Source organism: Astatotilapia calliptera, chromosome 16 (genome assembly GCF_964374335.1).
Source record: "Astatotilapia calliptera chromosome 16, fAstCal68.1, whole genome shotgun sequence".
Lineage (NCBI taxonomy): Eukaryota > Metazoa > Chordata > Actinopteri > Cichliformes > Cichlidae > Astatotilapia > Astatotilapia calliptera.
Genome location: NC_137437.1, coordinates 18,367,029 through 18,387,522, shown reverse-complemented (window position 1 = coordinate 18,387,522; position 20,494 = coordinate 18,367,029). Strand labels below are relative to the sequence as shown.

The 20,494-nt window shown below is 42.4% G+C and overlaps 2 protein-coding genes and 1 long non-coding RNA gene across 3 annotated transcripts in view; 1 reads left to right on the top strand and 2 right to left on the bottom strand.

The window, feature by feature from the left end:
- Window positions 1-20,494, bottom strand: part of LOC113008451 (uncharacterized) — a 38,125-nt gene that overhangs the window by 10,604 nt on the left and 7,027 nt on the right. The window contains exons 7-14 of the mRNA XM_080290333.1: window positions 19,223-19,381; window positions 18,335-18,547; window positions 13,628-13,669; window positions 13,065-13,220; window positions 12,075-12,284; window positions 1,752-1,793; window positions 1,193-1,348; window positions 208-417 (exon numbers count right to left, since the gene is read on the bottom strand). Coding sequence (XP_080146459.1) covers window positions 208-417; window positions 1,193-1,348; window positions 1,752-1,793; window positions 12,075-12,284; window positions 13,065-13,220; window positions 13,628-13,669; window positions 18,335-18,547; window positions 19,223-19,381 — 1,188 coding nt within the window. The remainder of the gene's footprint in view (window positions 1-207; window positions 418-1,192; window positions 1,349-1,751; window positions 1,794-12,074; window positions 12,285-13,064; window positions 13,221-13,627; window positions 13,670-18,334; window positions 18,548-19,222; window positions 19,382-20,494) is intronic.
- On the top strand, window positions 10,238-19,362 carry LOC145420917 (uncharacterized). Its single transcript, XR_013902153.1, has 4 exons — window positions 10,238-10,360; window positions 12,153-12,296; window positions 18,413-18,466; window positions 19,259-19,362. It is a non-coding gene; the product is annotated as an uncharacterized LOC145420917 (long non-coding RNA).
- Window positions 14,262-16,169, bottom strand: LOC145421158 (nuclear GTPase SLIP-GC-like). The gene has a single exon (XM_080291012.1). It carries the CDS (start codon window positions 16,167-16,169, stop codon window positions 14,403-14,405), a length of 1,767 nt encoding a protein of 588 aa, XP_080147138.1. The 3' UTR covers window positions 14,262-14,402.

Here is a 20,494-nt window from a genome sequence, read left to right as displayed (position 1 = left end):
CCCCCCGCGACCCTGAAAAGGATAAGCGGAAGCGAATGGATGGATGAACTTCACCCTTGTCTGCCTCTTATATCATCAACATCATCTGATTCATTTTTTTCTTCAGATACACTTTTGCTAATTATTTTAAATGTTTTTTTTTTTTTTCAAACTGCAAGTTTTTTTATATCAGGGGAAAAAAGTAGTTCATTGGTGTTGTTTCTGCACCTGTCTCAGCATGACTTGTTGGCAGCTCTTCCAGTTCTCTCATGTCAGCTGATTTATTTTCTTCTTTGTCCTTTTCAGTGTCTTCTTTAGGTTCTCCAGTGACATAATCTGAGGTGGTATCATCCCTGTGCTCATCACCAGGACTTAGATCCCTCTGTGTATTCTGGGTCATCTGGGCCTTTGCTTCATCATCTGCATCTTTCTCTAACTCTAAACCAATCAGTAAGAAAAACCAAAACAAAAGAAAAAATCAATGAGAAACAAAAACAAAACCCTCAATTTAAAACTGCAGCAGTCTAGTGTAAAAATGGCAAAATGGCTAAAGGGTTTTGAGGGATTTTGGATTTAAACTAAGGATTCTTTTTTAAATAGTCAATCATGAACACCGCACTAAAATAAAAGTTGCATTTGTTTGAAACATGTGCTTGCATAAATACAGTTTTCTCTATCAAATATAAGAAATGCTACTGTAACTCTCCATGATCACTGGTTCAAGTTGGGTTTTTTTGGTTTGTTTCTTTCTTGTAAGGTAAGAGAGAAATAATAATAAAACTGTTGGCTAGACGGTATACTGCCATTTGTGACACTGTACTCAGATTTCACACTGCCCCTTAAAAAGAGTAAACTATCAATTTGGTGTAAATTCTTGTTTTAAGAGTAAAAGTAGTTTTTCCAAGGCCGAGCAATATGCAACACTGTTTTAACAGGTTAAATACATAAACTGACAACAAATATGACACCTGGATGATAGAATTTACATAAAATTTCCTATAAAATTATTAAAAACACACAAAATCAAAAAATATATATATACAAGTAATAACTCAGGCAATGTAATGTAATATAATAAGGTAAAAGAAAAAGACATTCATTTGGCAAATGATCCCTAAAAACTGAATTATGTTATGACACATTCAGAAATAAGTCAGAAAAATTCATGTGCAAAGTTATTCTGAATCTAACTGGCATAGTTTAATTTTCAAACCTGGTCCTTTAGAAGGAATCTGTGTTTGCAGATCAGGCTGTGTGGCCTCGGTATGTTCTTCCAATTGACCTCTCTTGACTTTCTTATCCAGTTGTCCTTCATCGTTTAAAAAAGAAGGCTTTCTTGTGACCACATGAGGTCCATCTTTGTTTTTTTCTAAATTGGAAAAACAAAAGAATGAAACAAAGATAAGAATTTCTTTCTGGAGATTAAACAACATAAAAACCTGGATTGGGATTCAGAAACAATTTTTTAACAAGAATCCTGAAAACTTAGTTTGGTTTATGACTTATTTTATTCATGTAAATGCTTGTTTTCATGTTATAAATTGGTTACTATTTAATATAACTTTGAAGAAAAAAAAGCTGTGACGTACCAACAAATTAAAATTAATGATAGTTTCAAGTAAAAGCAACAGCCATTAATGAAAATGTGTTAATGTCACAGGTGTTAATTAAATAAACAATGCATTTGCTAAAAGTTTATCTGTTTAAAGTATTTGAAGATGATTTTATTTCAGTGGTTTTTAATTAGTGTAAGAGGGAAAAACAAAGATTACCTGCCAGTTGCTGAAAGTTTTTAAGACGCTCCTTAAAACCCACTGTAAGAAATGAATTGGAAAGAGAAAAATACACTTGTAGCATCATTAAACCATCCATCAGTGATTATAAATAGCATCACTATGTATAAAAATGGCTGTAAGTTAATAGGGAGTTGATAGAATAATTATTAATACTTATAGTTAGCAGAATACTTTATTGAATCCACTCAATTTAAATCAAACGTCTGCACTTCAGTCATATATTAGATTTGAAATTCACCGTGGTGGTGTACAGAGGCAAAATGAGAAAAACTCTGGAACTATCCAAAAACCTAAGGGCCTAAATATACGTCCATTTGGACGTACATACTCTCCTACTGTGTATTTATAAGATAAAAAAATTGGGGGTTCCATCTTCTAAACGGTATACATTTTCTTTACCCTCTTTGTCCTTATTAAAGAGCAAGTTTTTAACTTTTTTTTTCATCTGTGCTTCAGTGGAATTAGCTTTTATAACTTCACCCTTGGAGTTTGCATGTTCTCCCCATGTTTGCATGGGTTCTCTCCGGGTACTCCGGCTTCCTCCCACCGTCCAAAGACATGCAGCTTGTGGGGATAGGTTAATTGGATAATCCAAATTGCCACTAGGTTTAAATGTGCGAGTGAATGTGAGTGCGAATGGTTGTCTGTCCCTGTGTGTTAGCCAGTGTTGGGTAAGTTACTTTAAATTAGTAACTTAGTTACGTTACTAGTTACTTCTATCAAAGTAACTCAGTTACTTCAAGTTACTCGTTACTTTCAAAGTAACGAGTTACTAGGGAAAGTAACTTTGGTTTTACTTAGAATTCTCTTGTTAATGTGTTGCTTCCATAACTTTGCCAGGCTTCTACTTGCAACAAGTGCACTGTGCCACCTACCAATACAAAAAATAATAATAATGTGCATATTTCCACAAGAGAAATCCCACGCCTGGACCGTCGTTGACCGCGGCCATGATTCTAGCCTACGTCACAGCATCATGTGCGCTTTTTACATCCAACACAAAAACTGCAGTCGTGATGCTTTTGATTGTACTCGGAAATTATGACTTCCGAGTAGGAAGATGTAGGCAACACCAGACCGCAGATGAGCTGCATACAGGGCTGGACTGGGACAAAAAATCGTCCCGGGCATTTTGACTAGAGACTGGCCTGCCATTATAGGAAAAATCATAAAGCCTTTGAATGAAAACAAAGGCTGTTGTGACAGTGATGTACACTGTTTTGATGGTATATATGTATCAATCTATCAATCGTTTGTTGTAAGATTCAGATAATTATTTTTTAAAAGCGAGACATTTTAAATGACATAACAAAGAAAAGTATTTCTTTGTGCCCCCCTCTCCCTGTTAATGCCGTTCTGCCCCCCTGGCAACACTTTGCTAGACCCTCCCCTGCAACGTGACCAGCTGTCAGCTGCGTAGAAAAAGGATCCTGGTGTTATTTGTCTCTCAGAAACAGTTCATAACTTCCCTTCAACTCATTCATGTCACCTAAAAGGTAAACCTGTTTCTCCATCACCTGTTCAGCTCTGATGATTCAGTAAGGACATCTCCTGGTTTCATCTTCATGTTTCCCTCTCACCAGATAACCAAACCGATATCATGACCAGCAGCTTTACAGCTGTGGCTCCCGCAAACATCAGCTGATAGTAGATGTTAAAAGTCCGCTTGTTCACTGTAGCTGTTTTATACTACGTTACCCATGATGCACCTCGGTATCTGTACTTCCGGTTGGGAACGTGTTCAGCGCAGTTCTGCACAGATGAGAGGTGTGTCGGAGGAGTAACGTATTTACTTGCATTCCTGTGTGCTCCAAGTAGTTCAAGCAGCTCCGACTATGAAGAGGATGAGAGATGGCAGAAGATGGAATCAGTTTGGAGCAGTGTCCTCCAACACATGACTCAACTGCAAGTGTCTATGGAGGAAACTCGTGGGACATTACTAAAGCGGGTGGAGCGTTTGGAGCAAGCTTCTAAACCTGGCAGTCCTCTTCCCCCAGAAACAGGAGCGTTAGAACAACCCCAACATATTTCCTCCATAACAGAAGTTGCACCACTACAACCTAGCAATGAGGTGTTACATGATACCACAGAGCCACTAACTGTGCTAGTAAGTCCCTCAGAGCAGGGCACCACAACACCTGCGAACATGCCGACGCCAGTGGAAACATCTGCTCCGTCACCTCCCCGTAAAGTGAGCATTCACATTCAGCCAGTGCTGCACCCTGCCACTTATGTAGCCGCATCGACGCCACTCAGGAGACCTGGACGATGCACTGCTGAACCCTTCTCATATCAGCGATCGGAACATCAGCTCCTGATAAACAGGCCAGGCCAGGTGCAGCTATCACATTCTGCATCCCCAGCTGATCAGCCACTACAACATGCTCATCTTTCAGTGCACCAGCTATCACAGGCTGTGGACCCAATGAGTCTGCAGCAGATGTCACATCCCGCTGCTCCTGTCTTCCAAGTCAGACATCCAGCTAATCCTGTGTACTTGCAGCAACCTTCACGTCCACCAGCGCCTGTGACCCAGCCATCACAGTGGACAGAAGCTCATCGCCCTGTGCCCACCATACTGCATCCTGAAGCTTTGCCTGATCCAGCTGGCAAGTACTATGTTCCTTATCCCTCAGGAAGTAACTATTCATCATCTTCCTCTGCTGAACACCATAATCCACAGGTTGCCACAACTTACCCAGCAGGAACGCCTCTACCAAACCTGATGGAGATGATGGTGGCGTCTTCATATGGCATCCCAAAGCCTAAGCTGGTGATCTTCCGGTCGGGGAGAGAGAGTGACTTCGCCTTATTAAAGAAAGGGCTGGACAGCACCTTAGGACATCTGGGAGAAGATTACAAGTATCAGGTCCTACTAGATCATCTAGAGCATCCCAGCGCCTTACAGGTAGCCAAGTGCTACATTCACGACCGCACTCCCTACAATAGTGCAATGAGGGCGCTAGAGCAGAGGTATGGACAGTCAAGGCAGTTAGTCCAAAGTGAGCTTAGCACCATATTAAACGGCCCCCTTATTAGAGCCGGAGACTCTCAAGCTATTGAGGACCTCTCCCTGTCGGTGTCCAGCCTGGTCGGGCTTCTCAGTACTATGGATGAAGTAGCAGCCAGCGAGCTTCACTGTGGTTCACATGTGGCTGCTGGGCGAGCCCTCATCTGGGACTCTCCTCAGCTCTTACTGGGACAGTGGCGCGGCTGCCCCTCTGTTGGTCTTCCATGGTCTCTTGTGTTCTGGGGGCCTCTGGATGTCTGGAGTTTTGATCTCCTCCATACCCGCTTCACACCCTGGAGGACGGGGCTGTGGCCCCCCCACACTCCCTAGCAGATCATTACATGGAGAAACCTTTGGAATGCAAGCATGCTGATCCACACAGGTATGCACACATGGGTATTCACAGACGCGGACTAAAGCTTTCTTGGCTGCTGCCTCAAAGCACACTGTGCGCTGTCTATCTTGCGTGCTGCACAATATCGTTTATTACTTAGTAAATACTGATATCTATGACTAGCTAGTTTATTGTGATGGTGCTTTGTTTTCTCTATTATTATGTTGCTCTTTGTTGTTTGCTGTCTCCTCTGTTTGTTTTTGTTTGTCTGTTTTTTTTTTTTTTTTTTTCCATACAGGTGAACCAGGAGTTTTTTTTTTTTCTCTCTCTTCCCCCCCCCTTCTCACCGTCTCTTCTCCCCTTTGGTTTTCTTTCTTTCTCTCCCCCTCTCTCTCTCATTCATTCCCCCTGTCCTATTTATTAAAAAAAAAAAAAAAATGACAAAGGATGAACTGAAGCTCTGCCATCACGTAATGTCGCATACTGCTGTTTCTGATGTCATTTAGAAAAAAAAGAAAAAAAAAAAAAAAAGAATGGCTCGAACGGAAATCCCAAGTCCTTCAGCTATCCAGACAAGCCTCTCAAATGCCCCCGGACAAGCCACGTCCAGAGAAGAACCTACTCAAAGCCTCAGCAGGGCTCAAGCCACACAACAGATCTGCCTCCATCTACTACGGCCCAAATCTAGCCCAAGCCAAGCTAAACCAGGAGGGAGAATCTACAGCTCCAGATCCGACAATCCAACCTAAGAAGAAACAGAAGTTCAAACCTTATTGTCCATACTGCGAAGGGACAGAGCATTATCTGAATGGCTGTGATGGATTCAAAAGGCTAGACCTCAAAGCTATGGCTACCTGGATTACCGAGAAGGCCAAATGCTGGCGCTGTGGCCGTAAACATTCTCCAGAGCAGTGTACTCTGAAGAAGCCGTGCAGCACCTGTGGTGACCAGCATTTGTCGGTGCTCCATGACCTGGTTGAGGCCAAGAAGCGGGACCCTAACATACTAACTGTGAGTACTAGTATGGTCTACCTAGACTATTCAAGTCACTCAGGTCGTGTTATGCTTAAGGTAGTACCAATCCAACTACATTATGGGGGCAAATCACTGGATACATTTGCTGTGCTCGATGACGGCTCAGAGAAGACTGTTGTGCTTCCAGCGGCAGTTAAATCTCTAGGTTTGGAACAGGAGGAAGCAACACTCTCACTGAGAACTATCCGTCGAGATGTAATCCAGATGAAGGGAGGCTTTGTCTCATTTCAGGTGTCACCAAGGGCTAAGCCCAAAGTGAGGTACAAAGTAACACATGCCTTCACAGCCCAACAACTGAGCCTAGCTACTCAGTCATGTCCAGCTGAACAGCTAAAGAAGAAGTATCTTCACTTACAGAAAGTCCAGATTGAGGGATTTAACCAGATCCAACCTTTGGTGCTGATTGGCTCAGATAACGCTCATCTCATCACCCCTGTCCGCCCCGTCCTTCGGGGGTCGTCCAAAGGGCCAGTAGCTATCTGCACCAAGCTCGGATGGGCCATCCAGGGGCCGGCCAGTAGTATGCCTACATCTGAGGGGGACCTGCAGTGCCTGAACATGTGCCTTTCTCCTGCAGAGGCCCTGCATCAAGATGTGAAGCATTTGTGGCAACTAGATGCTCCCCCCTACAGGACAGAGAAGGAGGTCACACGGTCAAAAGGAGGACAGAGAGGCGGTAGCTATGTTGGAGACAAAGACCATCAGAGTCCCAGTAGACGGTGTCGAGAGATACGCCACTCCGCTGCTGAGAAGAAGGGACTTTCCACGGATGTGTGTCTCTCCTGAAGCAGTAAAAGGCCTCCTCAGATCCACCGAACGTAAGCTGGCCAAGAATCCTGATCTGACCCTCACATACAGCCAGGAGATCCACAGGTTAGTAGATTCTGGTTATGTTGTTAAACTGAGCCCAGATGAGACACATAGCTCTTCCAAGTCATGGTATGTACCCCACCACATGGTACATCACAATAATAAGGCTAGGGTGGTCTTCAACTGTTCGTTTGAGTTTCAGGGGGCCGTCCTGAACCACTACCTCTTACCAGGACCTCCCTTGGGGCCCACTCTGCTGGGGGTCTTACTCCGCTTCCGCCAACATCCTGTAGCCGCGAGTGGAGATATCAAAGCCATGTTTCACCAGATTCGGCTGCTCCCAGAGGACTGTCCTCTGCTACGGTTTCTGTGGAGGGATTGTGAAACTGACCGGCCCCCAGACGTATATGAGTGGAGAGTTTTGCCCTTTGGAACGACATGTAGCCCCTGTTGTGCTATTTTCGCCCTACAGAGACATGCAAGGGAGCACGAAGACACCCACAAGGACATCTGTGACTCTGTCCACACAGCCTTCTATGTGGATAACTGTTTACAGTCCCTATCCAACCCAGAAGAGGCAAAGCAGCTCATCGACCGAATGAGAGATTTACTCATTCAAGGAGGATTCGAGATACGTCAGTGGGCGAGCAACGTGCCCGAAGTAGTTGCTCACCTGCCCGCTTCAGCTAGATCAGAGAGCTGCGAGCTTTGGCTGAACTTCAAAGGTCTCGACCCACAAGAGTCAACATTAGGACTCAGCTGGCACTGCCCGACAGATGTCCTGGGATATAAGCACCGCCCTATAACCTACTCCACGGTCACGCTGCGCAACGTGTACAAGGTACTAGCTACCCAGTATGACCCCCTAGGTTATATTTGTCCCTACACTACAAGGGCCAAGCTGATTGTACAGGCCCTGTGGAGCACAGAGAGAGGATGGGATGAGCCCATCGAAGGGAATCTACTTCAGTCCTGGCTTGAGTGGGAAGGTGAACTGTCACACCTTCGGCATGTCACCATTCCCCGCTGCTACGCTCCTTCTCACAACTCCAGCAATGTGACATACGAGGCTCACATATTCTGTGACGCATCAGAAAAGGCGTATGCCCCATACGCCTTTTCTGATGCGTCACAGAATATGACAGTTGTTGTTGATCGATTACTCGGAGATAAGCCACAGCCCCTGTGGCTTATCTCCGAGTAATCGATCAACAACTGCCCATCGCCACATCATTCCTGATGGCTCGCTCCAGAGTGGCCCCACGTAAACAGGTGTCAATGCCCTGGCTGGAGCTTTGCGCAGCACTCACAGGGGCCCAATTGGCCAAATTACTCCAGACAGAGCTCACCATTCTCCTGCAATCGATCTACCTGTGGACAGACTCTACAACGGTGCTGCAGTGGATCCAGTCTAGTTCCTGTCGCTATAAGGTATTTGTGGGGACTAGAATCTGTGAAATACAGGAGCTGACATCTCCTGAACAGTGGCGGTATGTGACCTCTGACCTCAATCCCGCTGATGACATCACCAGAGGGAAACATCTCGCTGACCTAACTGTCCGCAATCGTTGGTCACATGGTCCACCCTTTCTGTCACAAACTGCTGACACTTGGCCTAAGTTGCCAACAGAGTTCCTGGCATGCAGTGAGGCAGAGCTCAGGAAGACTGCATTCTGTGGGCACGCTTCTGCATCCCCAACTTTACCGGATCCAACACAGTATGCCACGCTAGATGAGCTGATTGCTGCTACATACCAGACCCAACACGGGTCTGACGCTCCTATTACAGCAGTGGAGCAACTAGAAACCAAGACCATGCTGCTTCACTCGGCTCAGACTGACAGCTTCCCAGAGGAGGCCCGAGCCCTCCAGATCGGGCACCCAGTCCGCTCAGACAGCCGTCTTAGCGTGCTGTCCCCTGAATATGACAGTCTTACCGGTCTCATCAGAGTCGGAGGCCGCCTCCGTCGAGCTGCCGACTTAGATCCAGACAGTATTCATCCCATCGTATTAGCAGCTGAACATCCCCTGACCAAGCTCATCATAAAAACTTATGATGACCAGCTCCTTCATCCAGGTGCAGAGAGGCTGTTTGCGGAAATACGGCGCACCTATTGGATTCTCAGAGGACGTCAAGCCATTAAGAAGCATCAGCACCAGTGTGTGGACTGTAGGAGATGGCGCGCCTCACCTTCTACACCCAAAATGGCTGACTTACCTTCATCACGGCTGAGACTCTATAAGCCGCCGTTCTGGTCGACGGGCGTAGACTGTTTTGGGTCATACACGATAAAGATAGGTCGTAGAAGAGAGAAACGCTGGGGAATTATCTACAAGTGTCTTACAACCAGATGCGTGCACCTTGATCTCCTCCCTAGTCTTGACACCGATTCCTTCCTTATGTCATTACGCAGATTTATTGCACGCCGAGGAAAGCCATACGAGATGTGGTCGGATCGAGGGACCAATTTCAGAGGTGGGCACAGAGAACTCCAAACGGCGTTTGAAAACATGGAGCCAGACCTCAAGCAGCAACTGGCCAAGCAGACTATCAACTTCTGCTTCAATCCCCCACACTCTCCTCATTTCGGAGGAGCATGGGAAAGGGAAATCAGAGCAGTGGAGTCAGCTCTGCAAGTAGTCCTGAAGGACCAAGTTGTGGCGGAAGAAGTCGTACTCACTGCTCTCATAGAGGTTGAGGGCATTTTGAACTCAAAGCCGCTCGGCTATGCATCGGCTGACATAGCTGACCCAGATCCCATCACACCAAATCTTCTCTTGATGGGGCGGCATGATTCGGCACTACCCCGGGCAGTTTACGGCCCCTCAGGCACTCTTTCGAACAGAAGATGGAGGCACAGTCAGGTCATCAGTGACCACTTCTGGAAGCGGTTCATACAGAACTACCTCCCAGGACTGCAACTCCGACAGAAATGGAGGAAGTCCACTGACAACATGGCTGTGCGACAAGCTGTTATGATTGTGGACTGTAACTTGCCTAGAGGCCTTTGGCCTGTGGGTACCATTGCCAAAGTTTTCCCAGGGATTGATGGCGTTGTTCGAGCTGCCGAGGTCAAAGTTAAAGACAGTACCTATGTTCGCCCGGTAACTAAGCTGGTGGAACTTCCCAAAGTTCCTGAGGACTCAAATGACACTGTTTCAAAATAGAAGGACTCTAGCGGGAGTGTATTTGCCTACAAATACAGGGGCGGCTGTTAAAAGTCCGCTTGTTCACTGTAGCTGTTTTATACTACGTTACCCATGATGCACCTCGGTATCTGTACTTCCGGTTGGGAACGTGTTCAGCGCAGTTCTGCACAGATGAGAGGTGTGTCGGAGGAGTAACGTATTTACTTGCATTCCTGTGTGAGTTAATACTGTGTGCGTGCTTACCATGTGAGTATTGTAAGATGAGAGTGATGCTTGTTTGACTTTATCTGTGTAATTTGCTACGTAAGAAGCTAGTCCCGTTGCTATCGCTAAGATGCGGGTTTTTTTGGCCTACTATAGGCAGCCTTGTGTTCAGCCCATATTTCATTCTATATACGACTTACTGTCAAGCATTGTGGTTGTAGGTGGATGTAACTATTTACTATGTTTATTCTCTAAAGCGTTGTAATCTGCAGAGGTCTGGTTTGCCAATGTATATACGAGCCAGAAATTCATTTATGGTCTTAGGGTGCCATCTAGTGGCCATGAGGTTATGGCAGATTGTGTAACATTACGCTGGAAACCCACAGTACTGTATAAGGGGTACACTGCTATCCATAGTGGTTAATACAAATGTTTGTTCTTTCTGTTACAGATGACCACACACACCCATATACACACTCACACCCCCTTTACCTGCATGTGAATACTGTAATGCCTCCCTACCAACGCTGTACATCCTGTTGATGTCATCTGCCACCTCCTTAGTAAAGTTATTTGAACTACATCACTGTGGAGTACCATTCCTTCTGACCGAGGACGACTCAGTTGAAGTGTGATCGGCAATCAGTGCAAACATACATTACAGTAGAAATTAATATTAAATAAATTCTAACAACAGCTGATCAAGCTTAAACATGCTGCTGCTGTTTAGCGCGACATCAGCTGGTTTCTTTCTGGCGCAAAGTGGGCGATAAACAAACAAGAGAGAAAAGCCGTTGATCAGTTTCATGATTGAAGTAGAAACAGGAGAGGGAGGGGAGAGAATGAGAGAAGAAGAGGAAGCTGTGCAGCAAAGACACAGAATAACTCCAGCTTTGTGTCTTTTTCATTGTAGCTGAAGTCCAGGACAAAAACGCATAATATTTTCTCTGAACACGAGACGATTCTGTTTTTTACGGGACGGTTGGAAACTCTAATAATTCACCTTATGAACAAAATAAAGTTCAACATCTTCATAGCACCCACCAAGCTGTATAGAAACTCCGTCATGCTAGCTAGTACGCAGTACGGAAAAAGTCAGAATAACGAAAATAAACTCCACCTAAACTTGGTTTATATCTGACTCAGATAGACTGCAGGTCATAACTTCTTACCTGAAGTTCAGTTCACCTGACACTCGGACCAGCGGCTGCCTCGGGTCTCTGCTCCTCCTCCTGCCTCCCCTTTCTCTCATCCACCTGCTGGCCTCCACCACTTGCTAATGTTACTGAATCTGTGGAAGCTCTGCGATAGCCACCACACGAAGTAACGAGTAACGACCCTATCTAAATCCCAGTAACGACTAGCGCGTTCCTGATTTTGGCATAATAACTAGTTACCGTGCTCGTTACCACAATAATAACGTAGTTACTGTAACGCGTTACTTAATAACGCGTTAGTCCCAACACTGGTGTTAGCCTGCGAGAGACTGGCAACCTGTCCAGGGCGTACCCTGCCTCTCGCCCTATGACAGCTGGGATAGGCTCCAGCGCCCCCCGCGACCCTGAAAAGGCTAAGCGGAAGCGAATGGATGGATGAACTTCACCCTTGTCTGCCTCTTATATCATCAACATCATCTGATTCATTTTTTTCTTCAGATACACTTTTGCTAATTATTTTAAATGTTTTTTTTTTTTTTCAAACTGCAAGTTTTTTTATATCAGGGGAAAAAAGTAGTTCATTGGTGTTGTTTCTGCACCTGTCTCAGCATGACTTGTTGGCAGCTCTTCCAGTTCTCTCATGTCAGCTGATTTATTTTCTTCTTTGTCCTTTTCAGTGTCTTCTTTAGGTTCTCCAGTGACATAATCTGAGGTGGTATCATCCCTGTGCTCATCACCAGGACCTAGATCCCTCTGTGTATTCTGGGTCATCTGGGCCTTTGCTTCATCATCTGCATCTTTCTCTAACTCTAAACCAATCAGTAAGAAAAACCAAAACAAAAGAAAAAATCAATGAGAAACAAAAACAAAACCCTCAATTTAAAACTGCAGCAGTCTAGTGTAAAAATGGCAAAATGGCTAAAGGGTTTTGAGGGATTTTGGATTTAAACTAAGGATTCTTTTTTAAATAGTCAATCATGAACACCGCACTAAAATAAAAGTTGCATTTGTTTGAAACATGTGCTTGCATAAATACAGTTTTCTCTATCAAATATAAGAAATGCTACTGTAACTCTCCATGATCACTGGTTCAAGTTGGGTTTTTTTGGTTTGTTTCTTTCTTGTAAGGTAAGAGAGAAATAATAATGAAACTGTTGGCTAGACGGTATACTGCCATTTGTGACACTGTACTCAGATTTCACACTGCCCCTCAAAAAGAGTAAACTATCAATTTGGTGTAAATTCTTGTTTTAAGAGTAAAAGTAGTTTTTCCAAGGCCGAGCAATATGCAACACTGTTTTAACAGGTTAAATACATAAACTGACAACAAATATGACACCTGGATGATAGAATTTACATAAAATTTCCTATAAAATTATTAAAAACACACAAAATCAAAAAATATATATATACAAGTAATAACTCAGGCAATGTAATGTAATATACGGTAATAAGGTAAAAGAAAAAGACATTCATTTGGCAAATGATCCCTAAAAACTGAATTATGTTATGACACATTCAGAAATGAGTCAGAAAAATTCATGTGCAAAGTTATTCTGAATCTAACTGGCATAGTTTAATTTTCAAACCTGGTCCTTTAGAAGGAATCTGTGTTTGCAGATCAGGCTGTGTGGCCTCGGTATGTTCTTCCAATTGACCACTCTTGACTTTCTTATCCAGTTGTCCTTCATCGTTTAAAAAAGAAGGCTTTCTTGTGACCACATGAGGTTCATCTTTGTTTTTTTCTAAATTGGAAAAACAAAAGAATGAAACAAAGATAAGAATTTCTTTCTGGAGATTAAACAACATAAAAACCTGGATTGGGATTCAGAAACAATTTTTTAACAAGAATCCTGAAAACTTAGTTTGGTTTATGACTTATTTTATTCATGTAAATGCTTGTTTTCATGTTATAAATTGGTTACTATTTAATATAACTTTGAAGAAAAAAAAGCTGTGACGTACCAACCAATTAAAATTAATGATAGTTTCAAGTAAAAACAACAGCCATTAATGAAAATGTGTTAATGTCACAGGTGTTAACTAAATAAACAATGCATTTGCTAAAAGTTTATCTGTTTAAAGTATTTGAGTATTTGAGATTTTATTTCAGTGGTTTTTAATTAGTGTAAGAGGAAAAAACAAAGATTACCTGCCAGTTGCTGAAAGTTTTTAAGACGCTCCTTAAAACCCACTGTAAGAAATGAATTGGAAAGAGAAAAATACACTTGTAGCAACATTAAACCATCCATCAGTGATTATAAATAGCATCACTATGTATAAAAATGGCTGTAAGTTAATAGGGAGTTGATAGAATAATTATTAATACTTATAGTTAGCAGAATACTTTATCGAATCCACTCAATTTAAATCAAACGTCTGCACTTCAGTCATATATTAGATTTGAAATTCACTGTGGTGGTGTACAATGGCATTGCTAACATGTGTTTGTTTTTAATGTGTAATCCTTTACATGTTTGCTATCATAACTTTTCTTTGCTAATGAGAACCAAACAAAAGCTTAGGTTGATAGTCATAGGGTTATTTTTTTCATTTTAAACTGCAGTATAGATGTGAGTTAGAGATTTTTTGTTTTTTCGCTTTTTTTACCTACATGAAAGAAGAGAGTGATGAGAGCAGTGGTGAGAATCTACATGACTCAAAAACCTTTAAAGGCTCTAAAAGAACATACGTACCTGGACCCGCCTACTATCCTCGGAAACGTAAAATGATTGGCTAGAATCTAAAGCGTATCACAGCTCAGGAAAAAAAAGCACTAAAATAAAGCACCGAAATGTGCGCTGCTTCTCGGTCTGGTTACTACCGTTTATGTCAGAACCGGATACCGGTACCCATCCCTTTTTTTTTTTTTTTTTTTTTTCTGAAACAAAAAAAGAATTTTTATTTAATTTTTTTTAAACACATGGTCACAAAGTATCCTGAGGTTTTGATCCTTTAATTAAAACACATAAACTGGGGTGTAAGAAGGACCTCAGTTTTCTTTCACATAAATTTTGGGATTTTTCAACTCCGTCCCGTAGGTGTTGTTCAAAAGCTTTTGTAATGTCTTCAATTGCTTTTTTGACTCGATTATGTTGAATGCTCAAGTTCCCCTCAAGGACTGCACACACCTCGTTTTTTTGTTCAACCACTTCTCTGCTTTTGGCCCCTTGAATCAAAGACAGAATCCCATGAGATCCAGACACATAGTTTGAGGTCTCTGAATGAGCGTCATTTAGATTTTTCAAAATTTCCTTGAGTTTCAGTATTTCATTGACATCTGGATTTACATTCTCCCCTTTGAGGAACTCTTTGGAGCTCACTGTGAAGACTTGGAAACTATCCTCACTGAAGTGATTCGTAATCGTTTCCCGCTTTTTAAATTCCTTCATCACTGCATTCTTGACTTTGTTTATATCATCTGGTTTTTCATGATCTGACTTGGTGCAGATAAAATGAATTTGCTGACACTCGCCACCATTTCCCAGCGGGCTGCTGGCACCTTCCAGGATGTCCCAGGCTTCTCTTTCTGATGCTGCTCGAGTCATTTCAGTCACAATCCACACTGTAGAACAACTGGCAATAAACTCTGTCCACATTTGATCTCTGCTTCTGTTAGAGTCACCGTTTCCAGGAAGGTCCACGAGTGTGACATGATCAAGAAAATCATTGTCTGGCACTTTGACAGTCACACACTTCACAAGTGGCCAGTACCACCTCTTTACTTCTTCTGTCTCATTTGACTCACTTCTTGTATATCTCACAAATTTTTCAGACAACCCTTCAGCTGAGTCACTTTCCAAAATTTTTATCTTGGGCTTCAGAAACTCTGGAATATCTCTGAAATATTTGTTGTCCATGAGGCTGTGAGTTGATCTTTCTTTCCACTCTTCTCCATACAGCGCTGATAACTTTCCATCAGGGTCAAGACAATCATCATTACCACCACCATCATCATCATCTTCTTCAAGAGCCAGTTTTAGGGACTGCACCTCATTTTCCCAATCCTCTTTTGTAATGAACTCGATGTGTGCCTCATACTTTGATCCATTGGTAGCCTCCACCTTTATCATTACTGAGGTACATGCACTGACACTTCCAGAAGGCAACAGGCCCTCCTTATTTATGATGGCATTGATTAAAGAGCTCTTTCCAGCCCCGGTTTTACCAAAGACACCAACCAGGTGTCTCTTTTCTGTCTCCAAATCTTTGATTTTATCCTTTAGGAAAGCGCTGAGCTTGTCACGGCCATGTAGTCTTTCACTGACACGTCTCATTATGTCTTTGACATCAGACAGTATTTCTGTTTCTGACTGTGATCCTGCTGCACAGTTGTCTTGTCGTTTAGGAGATGGTTGCCATTCGCCAAACTCACTCTGAGAAAGTTCTAACTTTCTTTTTCCTTTTTCACTTATGGATGGCAAATCCTGATGGGGTACAATGTTGCTGTTGAGGAGTTTCTGCTGATCCTGCTCCTGATAGTGCAGGAGGAACGGGCTGTGTTGAGCTGCGACTGGAGATTGACCAGAAGTATTGATGGCTTCTTTTTGTGGTTGAGTTGTATTTTGCTCTTCCTTTAACAGCTTTAGTTTATCCTTGAATTTTACTCTAGGTCCAGCTTTTGTGATCAATTGATCAATTTCCTGATCATCGAGAAGATACAGACTTTCCCTATCAATTTCTTGAGTACCCATCCCTACAGCTGAGTGTCATCAGCGTAACTGTGGAAGTTCACTCCATGCCTCCTGATGACACCGCCAAGAGGGAGCATATACAAATTAAAAAGTACAGGGCCTAAAACCGACCGTTGAGGCACACCACATGTCATTTTATGGATCTTAGAGGAGCATGTATCCATACTCACCATAAAAGTTCTGTCTGAGAGACAGGAAGTGAACCAGTTGTGTACAGCACCAGAGAGGCCCACCATGTGTTTCAGTCTGTTTAAAAGAATAGCGTGGTCTACTGTATCAAAGGCTGCGCTTAGATCCAGTAGCACCAGGACTGAGAGCTTTTGGGAGTCCCAGTTACATCTAAGATAATTTAAAACCTTTAGGAGAGCAGTCTCTGTGCTGTGGTTCACCCTAAATCCAGACTGGAATATCTCCAGGATCTGTCTATCATTCAGAAAATCATTAATCTGAGTAAAAACAAGTTTTTCTAAAATTTTACTTAAAAATGGTAAGTTGGATACAGGTCTGTAGTTATTAAAATCATTACAATCCAAATTGCTCTTCTTCAGAAGGGGCCTCACCAACGCCGTTTTAAAGGCAGCAGGGAAGACACCCAACTGAAGAGAGCAATTCATCATGTATAAAAGCTCAGCTTCAAAAAATCCATACAATGTTTTAAAAAGTAAAGAGGGGATTGGATCTAAAAGACATGTGGTGGGTCTCACTGTGGAGAAAACTTTCTTAAGGTTCTCAGCATTAACCAGGACAAACCTGTCCAGTGTCTCCTCAGATACAATCGAGCCCTCAGATGTGTTTAAAATCATATCATGAGAAGATAAAATATCACATCTGATGGTGCTGATTTTTCCCCTGAAGTGGTCTGCAAACTGCTCACAGAGTGAGTCTGTGGGGGTTCTTTGCTGTTCAAATCAGGGTTAAATAAATGATCTATGGTGGAAAAGAGGACCTTGGGATTATTTTTGTTATTACTGATTATTTTGGCAAAGTATGAATTTCTTGAATTCCTTAGTGTATTATTGTAGATTTTAAGTTACTCGCAAAATATTTGATGGTTGATTGCATTTTTATTTTTCCTCCATCTCCTTTCTGCTGCCCTGCAATTTCTTTTGAGTTTTTTGACTTCTTCGTTTCTCCAGGGTGATGCATGTTTTACGTTAATCTTTTTGGTGGTGGAGCAACGGAGTTAAGGCTTTTCTTCAGTTCGCTGTTAAAATGATTAAAAATAAAATCACAGGGTGCAGGTAGAATCACAGGGGGGCATTCGTCTAAAACCCTGGTAAAATTTGCAGCCACTTCAGAGGTTAGATAGCGCCTCCTCACAGTTCGCACCGAGGTCTCCCGCTGAATAAAACCGGTGATGTTAAAAAACACACAGTAGTGGTCAGAGACAGCCAAGTCAACAACAGAGGACACACTGGTGGACAGCCCATGGGTGATGACCAAGTCCAGAGTGTGTCCTCTGTTGTGAGTTGGCTGCGTGAGGTGCTGGGGAAAATCCAAACAGTGTTTAAGAATTCTTTTGATGCAGGGTCAGAAGGATTATCTATGTGCAGGTTAAAATCACCGGTTAAAATTATCATATTATATTTTGAGTGTATGTTTGTTAAAAATTCTGAGAATTCCTTGATAAAAGCAGCGCTGTCTTTAGGTGGTCTAGAAATTGTGACAGATTTGTTGATGATTTAATACAAATACTGTCTGATGTCATTTTCTAAAATGTACAGTTTATTTACTCTGTTCAATCCTATTAAATCCTGTTTAATCCTATTAAAGACCTCATTTTATATTGTCTATGCTTCACTGGATTTAATGTCAAGAAATTCATGTTCGTCTGCCTCTTCTATGCTGCTGTCTGTCTGTCTGTCTGTCTGGCGATTTGCCTATTCTGTCCTCATCTTTTGTATGAGGGACTGTATGTATAGTTTCAGAAGAGTATTGAAAGGTTTTGGTGTTGAATAGTTTTGACATTATGGCGCTCCAAGGCTACAGACAACTATATAAAGGCAGTTTCCCTTTTCTGTGTCTTCCTGGACATATACACCATCCTATTCACTGTTATCTTTAGATACATGGTGGCTGATTATTTTCAAGAAGTCATTTTCAAACTGTGACACTTTCTGTAATAGGAAAAACCAAAAAGTAGGTTATTAGTGTGGTTTCTGCACCTGTTTTTTCAGGAATGGTCGGTGGTTCTTTCTTTTTTATCGTGTCATCTGATTCATTTTCTTCTTTTTTTTCTCCAGTGACCTGATCTGAGTTGAGATCTTCCCCAACAACAACTGTCTTGTTGAGCAAAGGTAAACTTGGCTGGTTAGTAGAAGCACCATCCGCATTATTAGGATACTCCGGTGCAGTTACAAATGTCTCTTCCTCAGACTCTGAAACAAATGAAAAAAAAAAAAAGTTTAAAAACTGGATTGGTCTGTTAAAAGATGGCAATAGGATTAAATAAATTAAATTTGGAAGGTAACTTGGTTTATTCTAAACCAGTCTTTATCCAATAAGGTCTAAAAATGGGTCAAGAAAACAATGAAGCCATTTCCAAATAAATATATTAAAATAAACCAAGTAAACCAATTGTTAAAGACATTTTCCCATCTAAACTTGGAAACGCTATTGTAATCATCAAAGGATAATGACTGGTTCAAAGAGTAACAAACTATTTTCAATGCTGGTAGGTATTTCAAATTTTTTGATAACAAAAAGATCTCCAGTGTCAGCCAAACAATATACAAGCTATTTTACCGAGACAAATATATAAACTGACAAAAATATGATACAGCGATAATATCAACGTTTTCGATATAATAACTGAAAATACACAAAGGAATTTTTGAAGCATTAAATTCTTAGTGTAATTAAAACTTTTTTTTCCTGTGACAAATCTCATTATCTTATCTACTGTTATTTTTAGAAACTTTAAAATTTGCTCATAACTTTTCGGGTATCTTTTTTAAGAAGTGATTCTTCGTATAGCAGGGAGAAATACACGTTATTACTACTATTTTCTGAAGTTATCTGTTTAGAAATGGTGGACAACACTTTTTTTTCACCTGAGCCACTTGATTCATTTTCTTTCTTTTTTCCAGAGTTGACATCTTTCCCAACAACAGCTTCCTTGTTGATCAAAGGAGAACTTGGCTGGGCTGCAGAAGCACCATCACCATAATTAATAAAATTCTTTGCTTCCTCATATTCTTGTCCCTCTGACACTGAAACAAATGGGGAAAAAAAGTTTTAAAAAAATGTACTAGTCTGTTAAAAGATGGTCGTAGGATTAAATAGTTTGGAGGGAAACGTGGGTTATTCTAAACCAGAGAGAGAGTGAGAGAGAGTAAAACAAGTTGTTTTTCCAAAAAAGTTGTTTATTACACTCAACAAAAATATAAACGCAACACCTTTGTCACTGCTCCCATTCCCCATGGGATGGACGTAGAGACCTAAAATTCATTCCAGATACACAATATAACCATCCCTCCCAAACAGTGGTCACAAATCAGTCCAAATGTGTGGTAGTGGGCACATCTGCCATATTGAGATAATCCATCCCACCTCACAGGTGTGCCACATCAGGATGCTGATCTGACATCATGAGTAGTGCACAGGTGTACCTCAGACTGCCCACAACAAAAGGCCACCCTGGAATGTGCAGTTTTGTCTCACAGCAAAATGCCACAGATGCCACAAGCAATGAGGGAGCGTGCAACTGGCATGCTGACAGCAGGAATGTCAACCAGATCTGTCGCCCGTGCATTGAATGTTCATTTCTCAACCATAAGCCGTCTCCACAGGCGTTTCAGAGAATATGGCAGCACATCCAACCGGCCTCACAACCGCAGACCTCGTGTAACCACACCAGCCCAGGACCTCCACATCCAGCAGGTTCACCTCCAAGATCGTCTGAGACCAGCCACCCAGACAGCTGCTGGAACAATTGGTTTGCACAACCAAACAATTTCTGCAAAAACTGTCAGAAACCGTCTCAGGGACGCTCAACTGCATGCCCGTTGTCCTCATCGGGGTCTTGACCTGACTCCAGCTCGTCGCCGTAACAGACTTGTGTGGGCAAATGCTCACATTCGATGGCGTCTGGCACGTTGGAGAGGTGTGCGCTTCACGGATGAATCATGGTTCACATTGTTCAGGGCAGATGGCAGCTGAGAATGTCCCAGTTCTTGCATGGCCAGCATACTCACCGGACATGTCACCCATTGAGCATGTTCGGGATGTGCTTGACCGGCGTATACGACAGCGTGTACCAGTTCCCACGAATATCCAACAACCTCGCACAGCCATTGAAGTGGAGTGGACCAACATTCCACAGG